The following is a 17,113-nucleotide window of genomic DNA, read 5'->3' as shown; positions in this document are numbered from 1 at the left end:
GAGATTGAGACTATCCTGGTCAATGTGGTGAAACCTCGTCTCTACTAAAAATACAAAAATTAGCTGGGCATGGTGGCATGGGTCTGTAGTCCTAGCTACTCGGGAAGCTAAGGCGGGAGAGTCGCTTGAACCTAGGAGGCAGAGGTTACAGTGAGCCGAGATTGCACCATTCCACTCCAGCCTGGTGATAGAGCGAGAATCCATCTCAAAAAAATAATAATAAGCATACTACTTACTTGTTAACTATAAGAATCAGTGATTATGTTAAACACTTAGCTGGATGCCTGACACATAGCTCCTCAATAATTGGTAGATTTTATTGTTGGTAAATCATATATTTCAGCCTAACATGCAATATTTGTTTGCAGGTAGAAGATGGGACATCTAGTGTAACAGTGTTATCACATGAAGAAGATGCTATGTCATTATTTAGTCCCTCTATCAAGCAAGGTAAAACCTTTATTTCCTAATCAAAATATTGCTTTCCAGGATTGTTACTACAGACTGATCTGATATTGTTGGACTTCTAATACTCCTTTTTGTATAATTCATTATGTTTCATAGAAAGGAATCTTTCTTAAATGATGGATTTATTGGTTATCTTTTATTGGGAGAAGCAAGTTCAAGTGATAGAATTTGTGTTTTGAATTGTTGCAACCTCTTTCCTGTTTTTACATATAAAAATAGTTTTCCATTAAAAACCCAGTTTTATGTAATAGATTTCTCACACCCTTCTACTGGGAATTATGTGAAAGGAAGTAAAAGAATGAAGGCACATATTGACTGGAAAGTGATTGAGAAAGGCCATTATTATACTATGCCAAGGCTATAGTTATACTATCCAGGAAAAACACACTTGAAAAAAATAGGAGAAAGATACAGATGTCCATTTGGTTGACAGTAGAGTGTTTCATCATCATAACTCCAAGTGTTTGCTCTCTGAAGACACAGATTTCAAGCCTATAGCTATGGGGGTTACAATTAGAAGACTATCAGTTCTCTTCATACCTGTCCCCATTTTTTAAACTGTTGAAAAATGGATCTGGGCGCGGTGGTTCACGCCCATAATCCCAGCACTTTGGGAGGCCAAGGTGGATGGATCACTTGAGGTCAGGAGTTCGAGACCAGCCTGTCCAACATAGTGAAACACCATCCCTACTAAAAAATACGAAAATTAGGCAGGGTGCAGTGGCTCACGCCTGTAATCTCAGCAGTTTGGGAGGCCATGGTGGGCAGATCATGAGGTCAAGAAATCGAGACCATCCTGGCCAACATGGTGAAACCCCGTCTCTACTAAAAAAATACAAAAATTAGCTGGGCATGGAGGCACGCGCCTGTAGTCCCAGCTCCTTGGGAGGCTGAGGCAGGAGAATGCTCAAACCTGGAAGGCAGAGGTTGCAGTGCGCTGAGATCATGTCACTGCACTCCAGCCTGTCAAGAGAACAAGACTCTGTCTCAAACAAACAATTAAAAATTAGCTGGGCATGGTGGTGCATGCCTGTAGTCCCAGCTACTTGGGAGGCTGAGGCAGGAGAATCTCATGAACCCAGGAGGTGGAGGTTGTGGTGAGCCAAGATGGGCTGGGCGCAATGGCTTACACCTGTAAGGCCGAGACAGGTGGATCCCCTGAGGTCAGGAGTTCGAGACCAGCCTGGCCAACGCGGTGAAACCCCGTCTCTACTAAAAACACAAAAATAAGGCATGTGTGGTGCCTGGTGCCTGTAATCCCAGCTACTGGGAGGATTAGGCAGGATAATTATTTGAACCCGAGAGCAGAGATTGCAGTGAGCCGAGATTGTGCCACTGCACCACAGCCTGGGTGACAGAGCGAGACTCTGTCTCAATAAATAAATAAAAATTGAAAAATGATTTAGAATAAGCTCCACTATGATTGTGTTGTGACATAGAATAAATATGAGTAAAATGTTTTAAAAGTTTTCACCTGTAAAATGAGGAGATAAGGTCGTTGCCTACAGTCCTTCAGATCTAAAACCATAATTTCTCAATTAAACTTTACTGGAATTTTGTTGTCATTTTCTTCCCACACACACAAGTTAAGAGAGCTGTTCTGAGGCCACTAATTAACAAATATTTAGTTAACACCTGTTATGTGTTGGTACTGTTTGGGTGTTGGGAATACAGTGGTGAAGACTCCACTTTGAATGTGTCTGACTTAAACTCCTTGTGAATGGAATAGAGAGACATAGTATAGTAAATAATTTACAAAACCCATTTAACTTTTAAAGTAATTTATTTTTTTAATTGACAAGTAAAAATTGCATATATTTATGGTATACAACATGATGTTTTGGGGCGGGGTGTGTGTGTGTATATATATACACACACACACACTCGGCACACTCTGTGTGTGTGTATATATATATACACACACACACCCCAAAATATATATATTTACTTTTTTTTTTAACATTTTACTCATATTCTATGTCACAACACAATTATAGTTTATCTTATTCTAAATCATTTTTTCAGTTATAATTTAAACAGTGGAGACTGGTATGAGGAGAATTGTTAGTCTCCTATTATAACCTCACAACTATAAGCTTCAAAGTACTGTCAAGTCTTCAGTGAACAAACACTTGGAATTATTATATATATATGTGTGTGTGTGTGTGTGTGTGTGTATATATATATAAGTGGAATGGGCAAATCAAGCTATTTAACATATGCATTACCTTACATACTTACCTTTTGTGTGTGTATGTGGTGAGAATACTTAAAATGTACTTTCAGTGGCCGGGCGCGGTGGCTCAAACCTGTAATCCCAGCACTTTGGGAGGCCGAGACGGGCAGATCACGAGGTCAGGAGATCAAGACCATCCTGGCTAACATGGTGAAACCCCGTCTCTACTAAAAATACAAAATACTAGCTGGGTGTGGTGGCACACGCCTGTAGTCCCAGCTACTCAGGAGGCTGAGGGAGGAGAATCACTTGAATCCGGGAGACAGAGGTTGCAGTGGGCCGAGATTGCGCCAGTGTACTCCAGCACGGGCGACAGAGTGAGACCGTCTCAGAAAAAAAAAAAGTTGGATTCATGGAAGTAGAAAGTAAAGTGGTGATTACCAGAGACTGGGGGTGGGAGAATGGTAGATGGCCAGAGGACACAAAATTTCAGTTGGGAGGAATAAGTTCAAGGGATCTATTGTAAATTGTGGTTACTACAGTTAAAATAGATATTACATTTGAAAATTCAGAGTAGATTTTAAGTGTTCTCACCATAAAAAAAAAAAAGTACCTATATATGAGGTAATAAATACGTTCAGTAGCTTGATTTAGCCATTTCACAATACATACATTAAAAAAAAACCAAAAAACAAAAAACTCAGAAACAAATTGGGTTATTTGGCCTATTTACCTATCCTGGAATATTCCCTAGCACTGGGCAAAGCACGTTACTGACATTCTATTACATTTTATTTTTGGTGTTGAGGCACAGAGACATTAAGTAATTTGTCGAATGTCATACTGTTAGTGGTGGAGCTGAGCTTCAGATTAAAGTCTGTCTGGCCCAAGAGTCAGCTCTTAATCATTGTTCTGTTCTTCCTTTACATTTCAGAAAGATAGAAAAATATAGGCCAGGTGAGGTGGTCACACCTGTAATCCCAGCCCTTCGGGAAACAGAGGCAGGTGGATTGCTTGAGCCCAGGAGCTCAAGACCAGTCTGGGCAACATGGCGAAACCCCAACTCAAGGGAAAAAAAAAAAAAAATTAACTGGGCATAGGGTCATGTTGCTGTAGTCCCAGCTACTGGGGTGGGAGGATTGCTTGAGCCCGAGAGGTCAAGGCTGCAGTGAGGTGTAATTGCACCACTGCATTCTAGCCTGGTGGTGACAGAGCGAGACCCCGTCTCAAAAAAAAAAAAATTACAAATATGTGTGTGTATTTAATTCTGTTTTTCTAATGGCATTTATATTTTTGTTTGATGCGTTAATTATTCATGTAGCGTACTTAGCTATTTTATGGATTACCTGACCTTATAGTGAGCTTCCTGGGAAAGATATAACCATTTATTTATAACTTTTTTTTCTATAAAAACACTTTCTAGACTTTAAAAAATAAAGTGCAATTTCTTGTTGCATAATCCCCTTATGACCTTAAAGTTATATGTCTAATTTAAACAGAATAATACTTATGTGGTCAGTAGTAGCAGTTTTTTTGTTTGTTTTTTTTTTAAAGACGGAGTCTCGCTCTGTCTCCCAGGCTGGAGTACAGTGGCATGATCTCAGCTCACTGCAACCTTCGCCTCCCGGGTTCAAGCAGTTCTCTGCCTCAGCCTCCCGAGTAGCTGGGATTATATGCACCTACCACCACACTCGGCTAATTTTTTTATTTTTAGTAGAGACAGGGTTTCACCATCTTGGCCAGGCTGGTCCTGAACTCCTGACCTCGTGATCCACGCTTCTTGGCCTCCCAAAGTGCTGGGATTACAGGTGTAGTAGTAGCAGTTTTAATTTTATTTTTCTGATTGACTTTTGTAGATGCCCCTCGCCCTGCTAGTCATGCCCGTCCTCCATCAACAAGTTTGATTTATGACTCAGACCTGGCTGTGTCTTTTACTGACCTTGATAATCTCTTCAATTCTGATGAAGATGAACTAACAGTGAGTATCTCGTTAATGAACTGATTATAGTTTGTTTTCCTTAATTTTATTTATTTTTATTTTTTAGAAGTGATTTGTGAGTTTAATACTATATTTTAGCCCTGAACAATAGGAAATATTTTATAGTAAAATCTCATTCATTGATTTCTTTTTTAAATCTCATGTTTGAGTAGTCTTGCCGTAATGTCACGTATAAACTTTGAGGGTTTTGTTTCTTCTTTTGTTTTTACATTGGAGGACACATGATTAGCCTTAATTTGAGCTCTGCCATATGTTCTATTTTGCAGTTTTAGGAAGCAGAATTATTTTCCTATTTGATTCTGTAGTTTGAGAAATGACCCTGGAATTTACTCATTCAGAGAACACATAAATAATTGACGTTATTTACTTTGTCAATTTATTAAGGAATACCAGTTCTTTTGAATTTGTTTTGCATCACAGCTATTATTATAAGACGGATACATGATATAACAATAAAAGAGGAAAAAATAATATTTAATCTTTAACACCCATTTGCAGAGAAAAGTGAAGATAAAAGAAATTAAAGCTTAAAATGAGATTCCCTAGAATGTCAAGTCTCTGTCAAATTAATGAGTTGGGTGCTGCATTATCATAAAAGGGAATTCCTTTTCATCTGCATAAAGGTAGCTTGGAAACTTCTATGGTACATTTGGTCTTTCTTTTACTGTATAATATGCATTTAGTCCTCTCTCAACATATATATCTCTCTATATGTGTATATGTGTATGTGTACATATACATATATATGCTGCAGATACATAAACTTTTACTGTATATCCCATAGTATAGTACATTTTAGGGCACCCTTTACTAGGCGACTATATCCTTGAATGCTTTGGCACATTCATACGTTCTCTCTACTACCATTCCTGTATCAGCTGTGGTTCCTCTGAGATAAAAAGGTTGTAGTTAGAACGTGGTCTACTTATTAATATTTATCACAAACTGTCTAACAGAAGACATAGAACTGATGTTAGCTCTGAAAACATTGGTAAGAGCTTGGAGATAGTAAAACTTGTTTGTTCAATGTATGAAAACTTAGGAACCCTATTGCTTTGTCATTAGATCTTCTGAAGTTTGTACTTAGTTTTACCTGTTAACAGTATTTTTGCAGGAGTAAGGAGACTATTAAAACAAGGTAAAAGTATAAGAATTTTGATAGGTGGGTGATTGATTATATATGAAACTTTAATGTGTTCAACTTAAGGAGACAAATGCTTTGCAAGTATCTTCTACCAAAAAGCATTTCTAATGTTAATTACTACTCCTTCTTATTGCAAGTTTTCTTATTTTTATTTATTTTAAGACAGAGTCTTGCTCTGTTGCCCATGCTGGTGCATGCCCACTGCACAGTGGTGCAATCCCGGCTCACTGCAACCTCTGCCTCCCAGGCTCAAGCAATTCTTCTACCTCAGCCTCCTGCAATTCTTGTGCCTCAGCCTCCCGAGTAACTGGAATTGCAGGCATACCCCACCAGGCCCGGCTAATTTTTTGTATTTTTAGTAGAAGTGAGGTTTCACCATGTTGACCAGGCTGGTCTCGAACTCCTGGCCTCAAATTTTTTGATCTGCCTGCCTCAACCTCCCAAAGTGCTGGGATTACAGGTGTGAGCCACGTCCGGCCTCTTATTTTGGGTTTTAAGTTAAGGTTAACCTTACTTCTGTGTATTTTGAAAGTATTGGTCATTTTCATTGGAGGAACTTTTTCTTTTTAATTTGGAGGCTTACCAAATAAATATTACCAAATAAATAAGTATGAAGTCAGTGATGATCTAAGAAATGTATTATATCTTCCAACACTAGTATGTATTTGGCTGTATCACACATTCAAAATATTACTTTTAATGAATGGGCTTTACTGTTAAGTTATATCTGAATGATTACTATTTTGAGATCACATTGGATGTAAAATTTTAGATAAATATGCTTTTTTTAAATAGCCTGGATCTAAAAAATCAGCGAATGGATCAGATGATAAAACCAGCTGCAAGGAATCAAAGACAGGAAATCTGGACCCGTTGTCTTGCATAAGTAAGCTTCCATCATCTGTGCTCGTGATAAATTTGCAAACTTAATCTCAACAAAGCTCCCCACTCCCTTTGTTTTAAACACAGATTCACCTATTTTTAGTCATGTTAAAATGTATGTTTTTATTAAATATAGGCACTGCAGATCTTCATAAAATGTATCCTACACCACCATCATTGGAGCAACATATTATGGGATTTTCCCCAATGAATATGAATAATAAAGAATATGGTAGTATGGATACAACACCTGGAGGAACTGTTCTAGAAGGAAATAGTTCTAGTATAGGAGCACAGTTCAAAATTGAGGTTGATGAGGGATTCTGTAGTCCCAAACCTTCTGAAATTAAAGTAAGTATGTTTTTTCTAGAAAAATAATTCACTTCCTGTATTTTCTTATAGATTATTGCTATAGTCAAAAATTATTTCATAGTGGTTGCAGTTTTGTAGCTAAGTTGAAGACTGAATTGTTGTGTCACTATTAAGAATGCATTTAAGAAAATAATAGAATTGTATTTACATTTTATTCTGTTTAAAGAAGGGATAAAAGGTCCAGAGCCTGTTTGAGATTTTTATTTATTTCCCCCCCCCAGAAGATAAGATACTGAAAACCTACCATCTTTATATTGTAGGATTTTTCTTATGTCTATAAGCCTGAAAATTGTCAAATTCTAGTGGGATGTTCCATGTTTGCACCTCTAAGAACTCTACCAAGCCAATATCTGCCCCCTATCAAATTGCCAGAAGAGTGTATTTATCGTCAGAGTTGGACTGTTGGAAAATTGGAATTGCTTTCTTCAGGGTCTGCAATGCCATTCATCAAAGAGGGGTATGATTTATGTTGTTATAATAGTATATTAATTCTTATACAGCTTTAATTTTTTTTCATAGATTTACTTGGTATGCTGGAAAAAGAAAATTGGTTTTTGAAAATTCTAAAAATTATTTCCGGTTAATTATAGTGATTGGCTGGGAGCAGTGGCTCACACCTGTAATTCCAACACTTTGGGAGGCCAAGGCAGGCATATCCCTTGAGGTCAGGAGTTTGAGATCAGCCTGGCCAACATGCAAAACCTCGTCTCTACTAAAAATACAAAAATTAGCCAAGCGTGGTAGTGTGCCTGTAGTCCCAGCTACTTGAGAGGCTGAGGCACAAGAATGACTTGAACCTGGGAGGCACACGTTGCAGGGAGCCAAGATTGCACCAGTGCACTCCAGCCTGGGCAACAGAGTAAGACTTCGTCTCAAAAAAAAAAAAAAAAAAAAAAAGGTTATTTAGGTATGGTTAAACTATTAGGAAACGTAAGACTATTATGCTGGATTTGTATTCAGAAGCACCTTTTGGGCTGCAATTTTAAATTGCTTCCATTTTTACATTTGCCATATTTTCCACACGTGTCACATTTTAACATCTCTGACTTTGTCCGTTTCAACTCAAGGCTGAAAGAAATCTGAATTTGAGATGTCTTATAAGTGGTAGCATCTTAAAATTACCATTTTTCCCTTTTTACACATGGGCATCTCTGAAATCATTTTTTTTTAAATCATTTTTCTTTTACAGTCAGTAGCATCTTAGAATCAAGGAAATATAAGTATTTCTAGTAAAATTTATAGATAGTAAATATGGTTGTCTAGGTGCGCATTAGTGTATACAGTACTTATTAATGATTTTTGAACTTGTTGATTGATCCTTAGTCCACAACAATCACTTAAAGTAGATATGTTAACCAGAAATAAAAATTGACTGTACTTGTAATTCTTGCAATACTTGTCTTTTTGTAATTTTCTATGTAATTGAAAAACATTTGGGACGTTTTTAGTTGTATTTCATGTTACTAATATGTTCCTTTATATTTGTATTTGATTTTCTTTTACCCTGGTGATGATAGTGATGGAAGTAATATGGATCAAGAATATGGCCCTGCTTATACACCTCAAACTCATACTTCTTTTGGGATGCCTCCTAGCAGTGCACCTCCTAGTAACAGCGGAGCAGGAATTCTTCCTTCTCCATCCACCCCTCGGTTTCCAACTCCAAGGACTCCAAGGACTCCTCGAACTCCTCGTGGAGCTGGTGGACCTGCTAGTGCTCAAGGTTCAGTCAAATACGAAAATTCAGACTTGTATTCACCAGCTTCTACCCCATCTACATGCAGACCCCTTAATTCTGTTGAACCTGCAACTGTCCCTTCCATCCCTGAAGCACACAGTCTTTATGTAAACCTCATCCTTTCAGAATCAGTTATGAATTTGTTTAAAGACTGTAACTTTGATAGTTGTTGCATCTGTGTCTGCAACATGAATATCAAGGGTGCCGATGTTGGAGTTTACATTCCAGATCCAACACAGGAAGCACAATATAGGTGTACCTGTGGCTTCAGTGCTATCATGAACAGAAAATTTGGAAACAGTTCAGGATTATTTCTTGAAGATGAACTAGATATCATAGGACGCAATACAGACTGTGGCAAAGAAGCAGAAAAACGTTTTGAAGCTCTCAGGGGTACCTCTGCTGAACATGTTAATGGAGGACTGAAGGAATCTGAAAAACTATCTGATGATTTGATATTATTGCTACAAGATCAGTGCACTAATTTATTTTCACCCTTTGGAGCAGCAGACCAAGATCCTTTTCCTAAAAGTGGTGTAATTAGCAATTGGGTACGTGTTGAAGAGCGTGACTGTTGCAATGACTGCTACCTTGCATTAGAACATGGGCGTCAATTCATGGATAATATGTCAGGAGGAAAAGTTGATGAAGCACTTGTGAAAAGTTCATGCTTACACCCCTGGTCCAAAAGAAATGGTAAGTATGCTAATAAAATACTGTTTTGTTTGCTTATTTCACTTTAGTTGTATGACTTTGCTTTTCATTCTTAGGAAAAAGTAATAAAGGCAATTACCCATGTAGCAAATAAAGACATTTAAAGTTGGACTTAAAACTCTTTTAAGGATGATGTTTTTAAAGGGTGAATTTCTTAGCCGTTTAATTTAATGTCACCAATAAAAGTATGGTTATTGTAAATCTGTAATTATATACTTATGTAGGAATATGAAAGGCACATTGCGTATATTAGCATAACATTGCTAATGGTCTACTTTATTCAACAATTCTTTCACTCATTAAGTATTTACTGGGCACCTTGTATGTGCCAGGTGTTATCCTAGGTTCACTGTTGAACAAAGCACACATATTCTTTGCCCTTTTTGAATCTATAATTTAGTGGAGAAAATAGAAAGTAAACAAAAAAGCTTATAATAGTAAGAAGTAATTTGGAGAAAGAGTAGAAAAAGACACATATGTACTATTTTAGATGTATGGTCAGATAAGATACTGAGGAGATAGCATTTGGGCAAACTCCTACATAAAGTAGAATATGAGCTATGTAGTTAAATGAGGAAAGAGTGTTTCAGGCAGCGCAACACCCTGAGGGAGTATTTTGCTTTTACGTGTTTGAGGAACATTAAGGTGACTGATGTTGCTGGAATGCTTTGGGTGATAGGGAGACTGGAAGGAGATGAAATTTAAGAGGTAGCCATTCACCAGCATCATTTAGAGTCTTATAGACCATGTAAGGCCGTTGTGGTTTGTACTAAATGTGATGGGAACCTATTGAACAGTTTTGACAAGGGGAGTAACATGATCCTTATTCTGATTGTTTTTTAAGAGATCTCTCAGCCTGGCACGGTGGCTCATGCCTGTAATCCCAGCACTTTGGGAGGCCGAGGTAGGCGGATCACCTGAGGTCAGGAGTTCAAGACCAGCCTGACCAACATAGTGAAATCCTATCTTTACTGAAAATATAAAATTAGCTGGGCTTGGTGGCAGGCACGTGTAATCCCAGCTACTTGGGAGGCTGAGGCAGGAGAATTACTTGAACCTGGGAGGCGGAAGTTGCAGTGAGCCAAGATTGCGCTATTGCACTCCAGCCTGGGCAGCAAGAGTGAAACTCCCATCTTTTTTTTTTTTTTTTTTTTTTTTTTGAGACGGAGTCTGGCTCTGTCACCCAGGCTGGAGTGCAGTGGCCGGATCTCTGCTCACCGCAAGCTCCGCCTCCCGGGTTTACGCCATTCTCCTGCCTCAGCCTCCGGAGTAGCTGGGACTACAGGCGCCCGCCACCTCGCCCGGCTAGTTTTTTTGTACTTTTTAGTAGAGACGGGGTTTCACCGTGTTAGCCAGGATGGTCTCGATCTCCTGACCTCGTGATCCGCCCGTCTCGGCCTCCCAAAGTGCTGGGATTACAGGCTTGAGCCACCGCGCCCGGCCCCGAAACTCCCATCTTAAAAAAAAAAAAAAGATGGCCGGGCGCAGTGGCTCACGCCTCTTATCCCAGCACTTTGGGAGACTGAAGTGGGCAGATCATGAGGTTAGGAGTTTGAGACCAGCCTGCCCAATATGGTGAAACCCCATCTCTACTAAAAATACAAAAAATAGCCAGTGTGGTGGGGCGTACCTGTGGTCCCAGCTGCTCAGGTGGCCGAGGCAGAGGAGTTGCTTGAACCTGGGAGGTGGAGGTTGTGGTGAGCTGAGATAACGCCACTGCACTCCAGCCTGGGCAACAGAGCAAGACTCTCTGTTGCTATTGTGTGGAAAATAGCCTTGGGGGTTGGCAGTAGTGAAAGTGAGAATAGAAGCAGGATAAATCAGTTGGAAGGCAGTTTCAGAAGCTTAGGTGAAAGATGATGGTAGCTTAGACAAGATAGGAGGCAAGCGAGATGTAAGTAATAGGTTTAAGGTATATTTGGGAAATAGAACCTACAGGGTTTGCCGATAGACATGTAAGAAAAGATGAGGCATCAATAATAGCTTGAGCAACTGGGTGAATGGTGGTACTAACTACAGAGGAGGGAAACACCGGGGAGTAAATCAGATACACATTTGGAGATAATATGTTTTAAATTCAGAGGAATGATTGGGTCCGGAGATTGAAAAATTTTGTGTATGGGTTATCATCATGAAAAGCTGTGGATCTGGATGAAATAATCTATAGAGTAATTGTAGATAGAGTAGTACAAGGATGGAGCTGACATTTAGAGGTGGGGAGGGAGAAGAGGCGCCGGGAAAGAAAATTGAGAAGGAGGTTGGAGGAAAACCAAGAGAGCATGGTATCCTAGAAATCAAGATTAGGGAATTTTTGTTTGTTTGTTTTGAGACAGAGTCTCGCTCTGTCACCAGCCTGGAGTGCAGTGGCGTGATCTTGGCTCACTGCAACCTCCACCTCCTGGGTTCAAGCAATTCTCCTGCCTCAGCCTCCTGAGTGGCTGGGACTACAGGTGCCCGCCACCACACCTGGTTAATTTTTTGTATTTCAGTAGAGACGAGGTTTCACTGTGTTGCCCAGGCTGATCTCGAACTCCTGAGCTCAGGCAATCCACCCGCCTCAGCCTCCCAAAGTGCTGGGATTACAGGCGTGAGCCACCGTGCCCGGCCCGGGAATATTTAGAAGAGAGTGATCATCTCTATCAAATACTATGATACATTAAGGTGAAAACTGAGACAGCCTATTGGACGTGACCACATAGAAGTTGGTGGTCACCTTGATAGGCAGTTTCAATCAACCTGATTAGAGTGGGTTCACAAAAGAACAGGATGAGAAGCAAACTTAGACAATTTTCTGGGGACTTTTGCTGTAAATAGCAGAGAAATTGCATGATAGGGTTAAAACAGAGGTTTATTATTATTTTGTTAAAGGTGCATTGGGAGTGATCCTATAGAAAGGAATTTTTTTTTAATTTAAAAGCCCAGGAGTTCAAGACCAGCCTGGTGAACATGGCAGACCCATCTCTACTAAAAATACAAAAGTTAGCTGGGTGTGGTAGCATGCGCCTGTAATCTCAACTACTTGGGAGGCTGAGGTGGGAGTATAGCTTGAACCTAGGAGGTGGAGGATTCAGTGAACCATGATTGTACCACTGCACTCCAGCCTATTTGACAGAGTTAGACTCTATCTCAAAAAGAAAAAAACAGGCATGTAATGCAGGGTTGAGTAATAATGATAGTACAGATGGAATGTTATATGGCTTCTGAAAATGAATACAGTTATATATAACAAATATGAATCTTAGTGATGCTATTGAGGAGAGGAAGAAGGAACAAGTCCCAGAAGATTACATATAGTCAGATACCCGTTAAAAATACCTCTTTAATGTATTACCGTTGATAAAGTTTTGAAATAAGCACAACTAAGTGTATTATTTTACATGCACATAAAATTGAGGATATTGGTTAATTCTTGAAATTTCACACGTATCCAAAAATGACCAAGAGATAGGATAGGGAGAAACGTTTAATAAGATCATTTTTGGTAATGTTCTAGTTTCTAGGCAGTGAGATTACAGTTGTTCATTTTATTATTAAAGGAAATTTTTGAAATGTAAGAGAACAACACATGGACCAGTGATTAAGTTCATGTATATGACATAGTATCAGCATTTATCCAATTACCCATTCCCAGGGACCAAATTTAAAAAGGGAAAGATACAAATAAATATCATAGGTATTCAAAAAAAAAGGAAAGATTATTTTAAACCATATAGAGTAGTTAAGATCATAGGCTGTGGACTCAGACTGTTTGGGTTTGAAACATGACTCTAGCACTAGATACTGCCTGCTACCTTGGGCCAAGTTAGTTAACCTTTCTGTGCCTTGATTTCTTAAAATAGGGTCAATAATAGATTTACTTTACAGGGTATTGAGATAATCAAATGAAATAGTACATATAAAACAGAGCAGTTGATCCGCCCACCTTGGCCCCTCCTCAAAGTGCTGGGATTACAGGCGTGAGCCACGCAGGAGTTCAAGACCAGCCTGACCAACATGGTGAAACCCCATCTCTACTAAAAATACAAAAATTAGCTTGGCGTGGTGGTGCATCCCTGTAATCCCAGCTACTTGGGAGGCTAAGGCAGGAGAATTGCTTGAACCCATGAGGTGGAGGTTGCAGTGAGCCCGAGATCCTGCCATTGCACTCCAGCACGGGCGACAAGAGTGAAACTCGGTCTGAAAAAAAAAAGCAGTTTTTCTCACATAGTAAGAACTCAGATGTTAGTAGTGGTAATGACAGCAGCAGGAGGATTAGTGGCACTCTTTATAATTATTTTGTTTTTAAAAACCAACTTACAAAATAATGGAAAATATTGAGCTTTACCTGGTATATGTTTTTTGAATAACAGTAAGCACTGATGTAAACAGAAAGCTGCAGACTTAAAAATGAATTTCTTCTTAAGAACTTGTCCAAAGAAAATAATTTAGTACAAGAAAGACAATAATTTAGTACAAGAAAGAGAGGAATGGGGCCCATGGCTCACCCCTGTAATCCCAGCATTTTGGGAGGCTGAGGCAGGAATATTGCTTGAGACCAGGAGTTTGAGACCAGTCTGAGGAACATAGCAAGACCCCATCTCTACCAAAAAGAAAAGAAAGAAAGAAAAGACTTTATATTTCAGTTAAAAATTTTCAGTATTAAAAACAAATAATGGGCTGGGTGCAGTGGCTCATGCCTGTAATCCCAGCACTTTGAGAGGCCGAGGCGGGTGGATCGCAAGGTCAGATCAAGACCATCCTGGCTAACATGGTGAAACCCTGTCTCTACTAAAAATACAAAAAATTAGCTGGGCGTGGTGGCAGGCACCTGTAGTCCCAGCTACTCGGGAGGCTGGGGCAGGAGAATGGTGTGAACCCGGGAGGCGGAGGTTGCAGTGAGCGGAGATCGCGCCACTGCACTCCAACCTGGGTGACAGAGCGAGACTCTGTCTCAAAAAAAAACAACAGCAGCAAAAAACAAATAATGTTGGAAAACATAAATGTGCAATATTAGAATACTTTGATTAAGTTATAGCATCATGAAATGGTGGCAAGCTCCTGCATTAGAGCCCTTGGCATCTTTCCTCCCTCTTGGATACTCGTTTTCCAGATATTTATGTGGATAACTCTGTCTCCTTTAAATCTTGTCAGATGTCATCTTCTCATTATAAAAATGCAAACCCTTCTTCATGTTCTCCATCTTGCTTTGTTTCCATAGTGTTGACTATTACCTTCTAACATAATAAAATTTATTAATTGTTGTTTCTTACCTCCATTAAGTACACTCTTTGCAAAGTTATGTGTAAAGGCAAAGATTTTTGTCTATAATCTAAACACCTAGAATAATGAACACAGTAGATCAGGATATTAAAATAGATGTTTGGATTTGTTTATTTAGTTTTAACATCTTGAAAAAGAAGATATGTTTGAATGAATTTAAAAGTCTGCAAAGTATAGTTTGTGTATATATATGGTTTTGTTTTTCTTTTTTTTGTTTGTTTTGTTTTTGAGACACAGTCTTACTCTGTTTAGCCCAGGCTGGAGTGCAGTGGCGTGATCTCGGCTCACTGCAAGCTGTGCCTACCGGGTTCACGCCATTCTCCTGCCTTAGCCTCTTGAGTAGCTGGGACTACAGGCGCCCGCCGCCACACCCAGCTAATTTTTTGTATTTTTAGTAGAGATGGAGTTTCACCGTGTTGGCCAGGTCTCGATCTCCTGACCTCGTGACCCACCCGCCTCAGCCTCCCAAAGTGCTGGAATTACAAGCATGAGCCACCGCACCTGGCCAGTGTAGTTTGTATATTTTAATGACAACGTTAATTTTGTTGAAGATAGAGAAAGCTCTGTTCTAATTATAAAAAATACATACTTGCTGAACAAAAATTAAGAATACCATACTATTCACCCATTTAAAATGTACAGTTGGCTGCTTTTTAGTATGCAGAGTTGGGCAGTAATCAACACAGTCGGTTTTAGAACATTTTCTTATTAAACCCCCTACCTGTTAGCAGTCACTCCCTTTTTCCATTCAATCTTCTTTCCTAGCTATAGACAACCACTAGTCTACTTTCTGTCTACCTAGATTTACCGCTTTTGGATATTTCATATCAATAGAATTATATACTGTATGGTCTTCAGTGACTGACTTTTTTCACTTTGCATAATGTTTTCAAGGTTCACCTATGCTATAGCACATATTAGTACTTTATTGCCGAATAATATTCCATTGTATGAAGATACTGTATTTACCCATTCATCAGTTGATGGATATTTAGTTTTTTCCCACTTTTTGGCTATTGTGAATAATGCTGCCATGAACATTTGTGTACAAGTTTTTATATGGACATGTTTTTATTACTCTTAAGTGGACTCACTGAGTCATATTGTTTAATCTTTTTTGTTGTTTTTTTTTTGAGATGGAGTCTCGCTCTTGTTGCCCAGGCTGGAGTGCAGTGGCGCAATCTCGGCTCACTCTAACCTCCGCCTCCCAGGTTCAAGCAATTCTCCTGCCTCAGCCTCCCGAGTAACTGGGATTACAGGCGCCCACCATCACGCCCAACTAATTTTTGTGTTTTTAGTAGAGACGGGGTTTCACCATATTGGCCAGGCTGGTCTCAAACTCCTGACCTCAGGTGACCCACCTGCCTCGGCCTCCCATAGTGCTGGGATTACAGGCGTGAGCCACTGCACTTGGCCTTTGTTTTGTTTTGAGGCAAGAGTCTTGCTCTGTCATCCAGGCTGGAGTGCACTGGGGCTCAATCTTGGCTCATTGCAACCAGGTTGCAACCGACTCCCAGGTTCAAGCAATTCTTGTGCCTCAGCCTCCCCGTAGCTGGGATTACAAGCATGCACCACCACACCTGACCTGTTTAATCTTTTTGAGGAACTGCCAGATTGTTTTCCATAGCAGCTGCACCATTTTACATAACTACCAGCAACATATGAGGGTTTCACTTACACTTGTCACATTGTTTTTCTTATAGTCATCTTATAATCAAAGTATCTCATTGTGATACTTTGTGTGAAGTAGTATGTAGTATCTCATTGTGGTTTCATCTGCATTTCCCTAATGACTAATAATGTTGAACATTGTTTCATGTGCTTGTTGTCCATTTGTATATCTTCTTTGGAGAAATGACTCTTCAGATTTTTTGCCCATTTTTAAAATTAGGTTTTTATGTACTTTTATTATCAAATCCTAAGAGGTTTTTTTAATATATCCTGGATACAAGGACACAAGCCCCCTTACCACATGTGTGATTTGCATATATTTTCTCCTATACTCTGCGTTGTCTTTTCATCTTTTTTTTGAAGATACAGGGTCTTGCTAGTTTGCCCAGGCTGGTCTCGAACTCTTGGATTCAAGCAATCCTCCCGCTGCAGCCTCAGGTAGCTAGGACTGCAGGGGCCTGCTATCACACTCAGCTTCTTTTCACTTTCCTTTTTTCCGTATCTCCATAGGATGTGAAATCTTTTTATTTCATTGATGGTATTCTTTGAAGCACAAACATTTTTAATTTTGATGAAGTCCAATTTATTTTTTCTCTTGTTGCTTGTGCTTTTGATGTCTAGGTCAGGACCTAACCCAAGGTCTTGAAAATTTACTCCTATTACTTTTTTGAAATAACTTTTTAGTTTTAG

General features: G+C 39.3%; 1 protein-coding gene across 1 annotated transcript in view; it reads left to right on the top strand.

The window, feature by feature from the left end:
* MED13 (mediator complex subunit 13) overlaps window positions 1–17,113 on the top strand; it is a 124,293-nt gene that overhangs the window by 73,196 nt on the left and 33,984 nt on the right. The window contains exons 11-16 of the mRNA XM_008011228.3: window positions 369–450; window positions 4,501–4,622; window positions 6,583–6,673; window positions 6,806–7,020; window positions 7,302–7,498; window positions 8,559–9,475. Coding sequence (XP_008009419.1) covers window positions 369–450; window positions 4,501–4,622; window positions 6,583–6,673; window positions 6,806–7,020; window positions 7,302–7,498; window positions 8,559–9,475 — 1,624 coding nt within the window. The remainder of the gene's footprint in view (window positions 1–368; window positions 451–4,500; window positions 4,623–6,582; window positions 6,674–6,805; window positions 7,021–7,301; window positions 7,499–8,558; window positions 9,476–17,113) is intronic.

This window comes from Chlorocebus sabaeus, chromosome 16 (assembly GCF_047675955.1).
Source record: "Chlorocebus sabaeus isolate Y175 chromosome 16, mChlSab1.0.hap1, whole genome shotgun sequence".
Classification (NCBI taxonomy): domain Eukaryota; kingdom Metazoa; phylum Chordata; class Mammalia; order Primates; family Cercopithecidae; genus Chlorocebus; species Chlorocebus sabaeus.
Note: the sequence above shows the minus strand (reverse complement) of the source record. Positions and strands in the feature narration are given on the sequence as shown.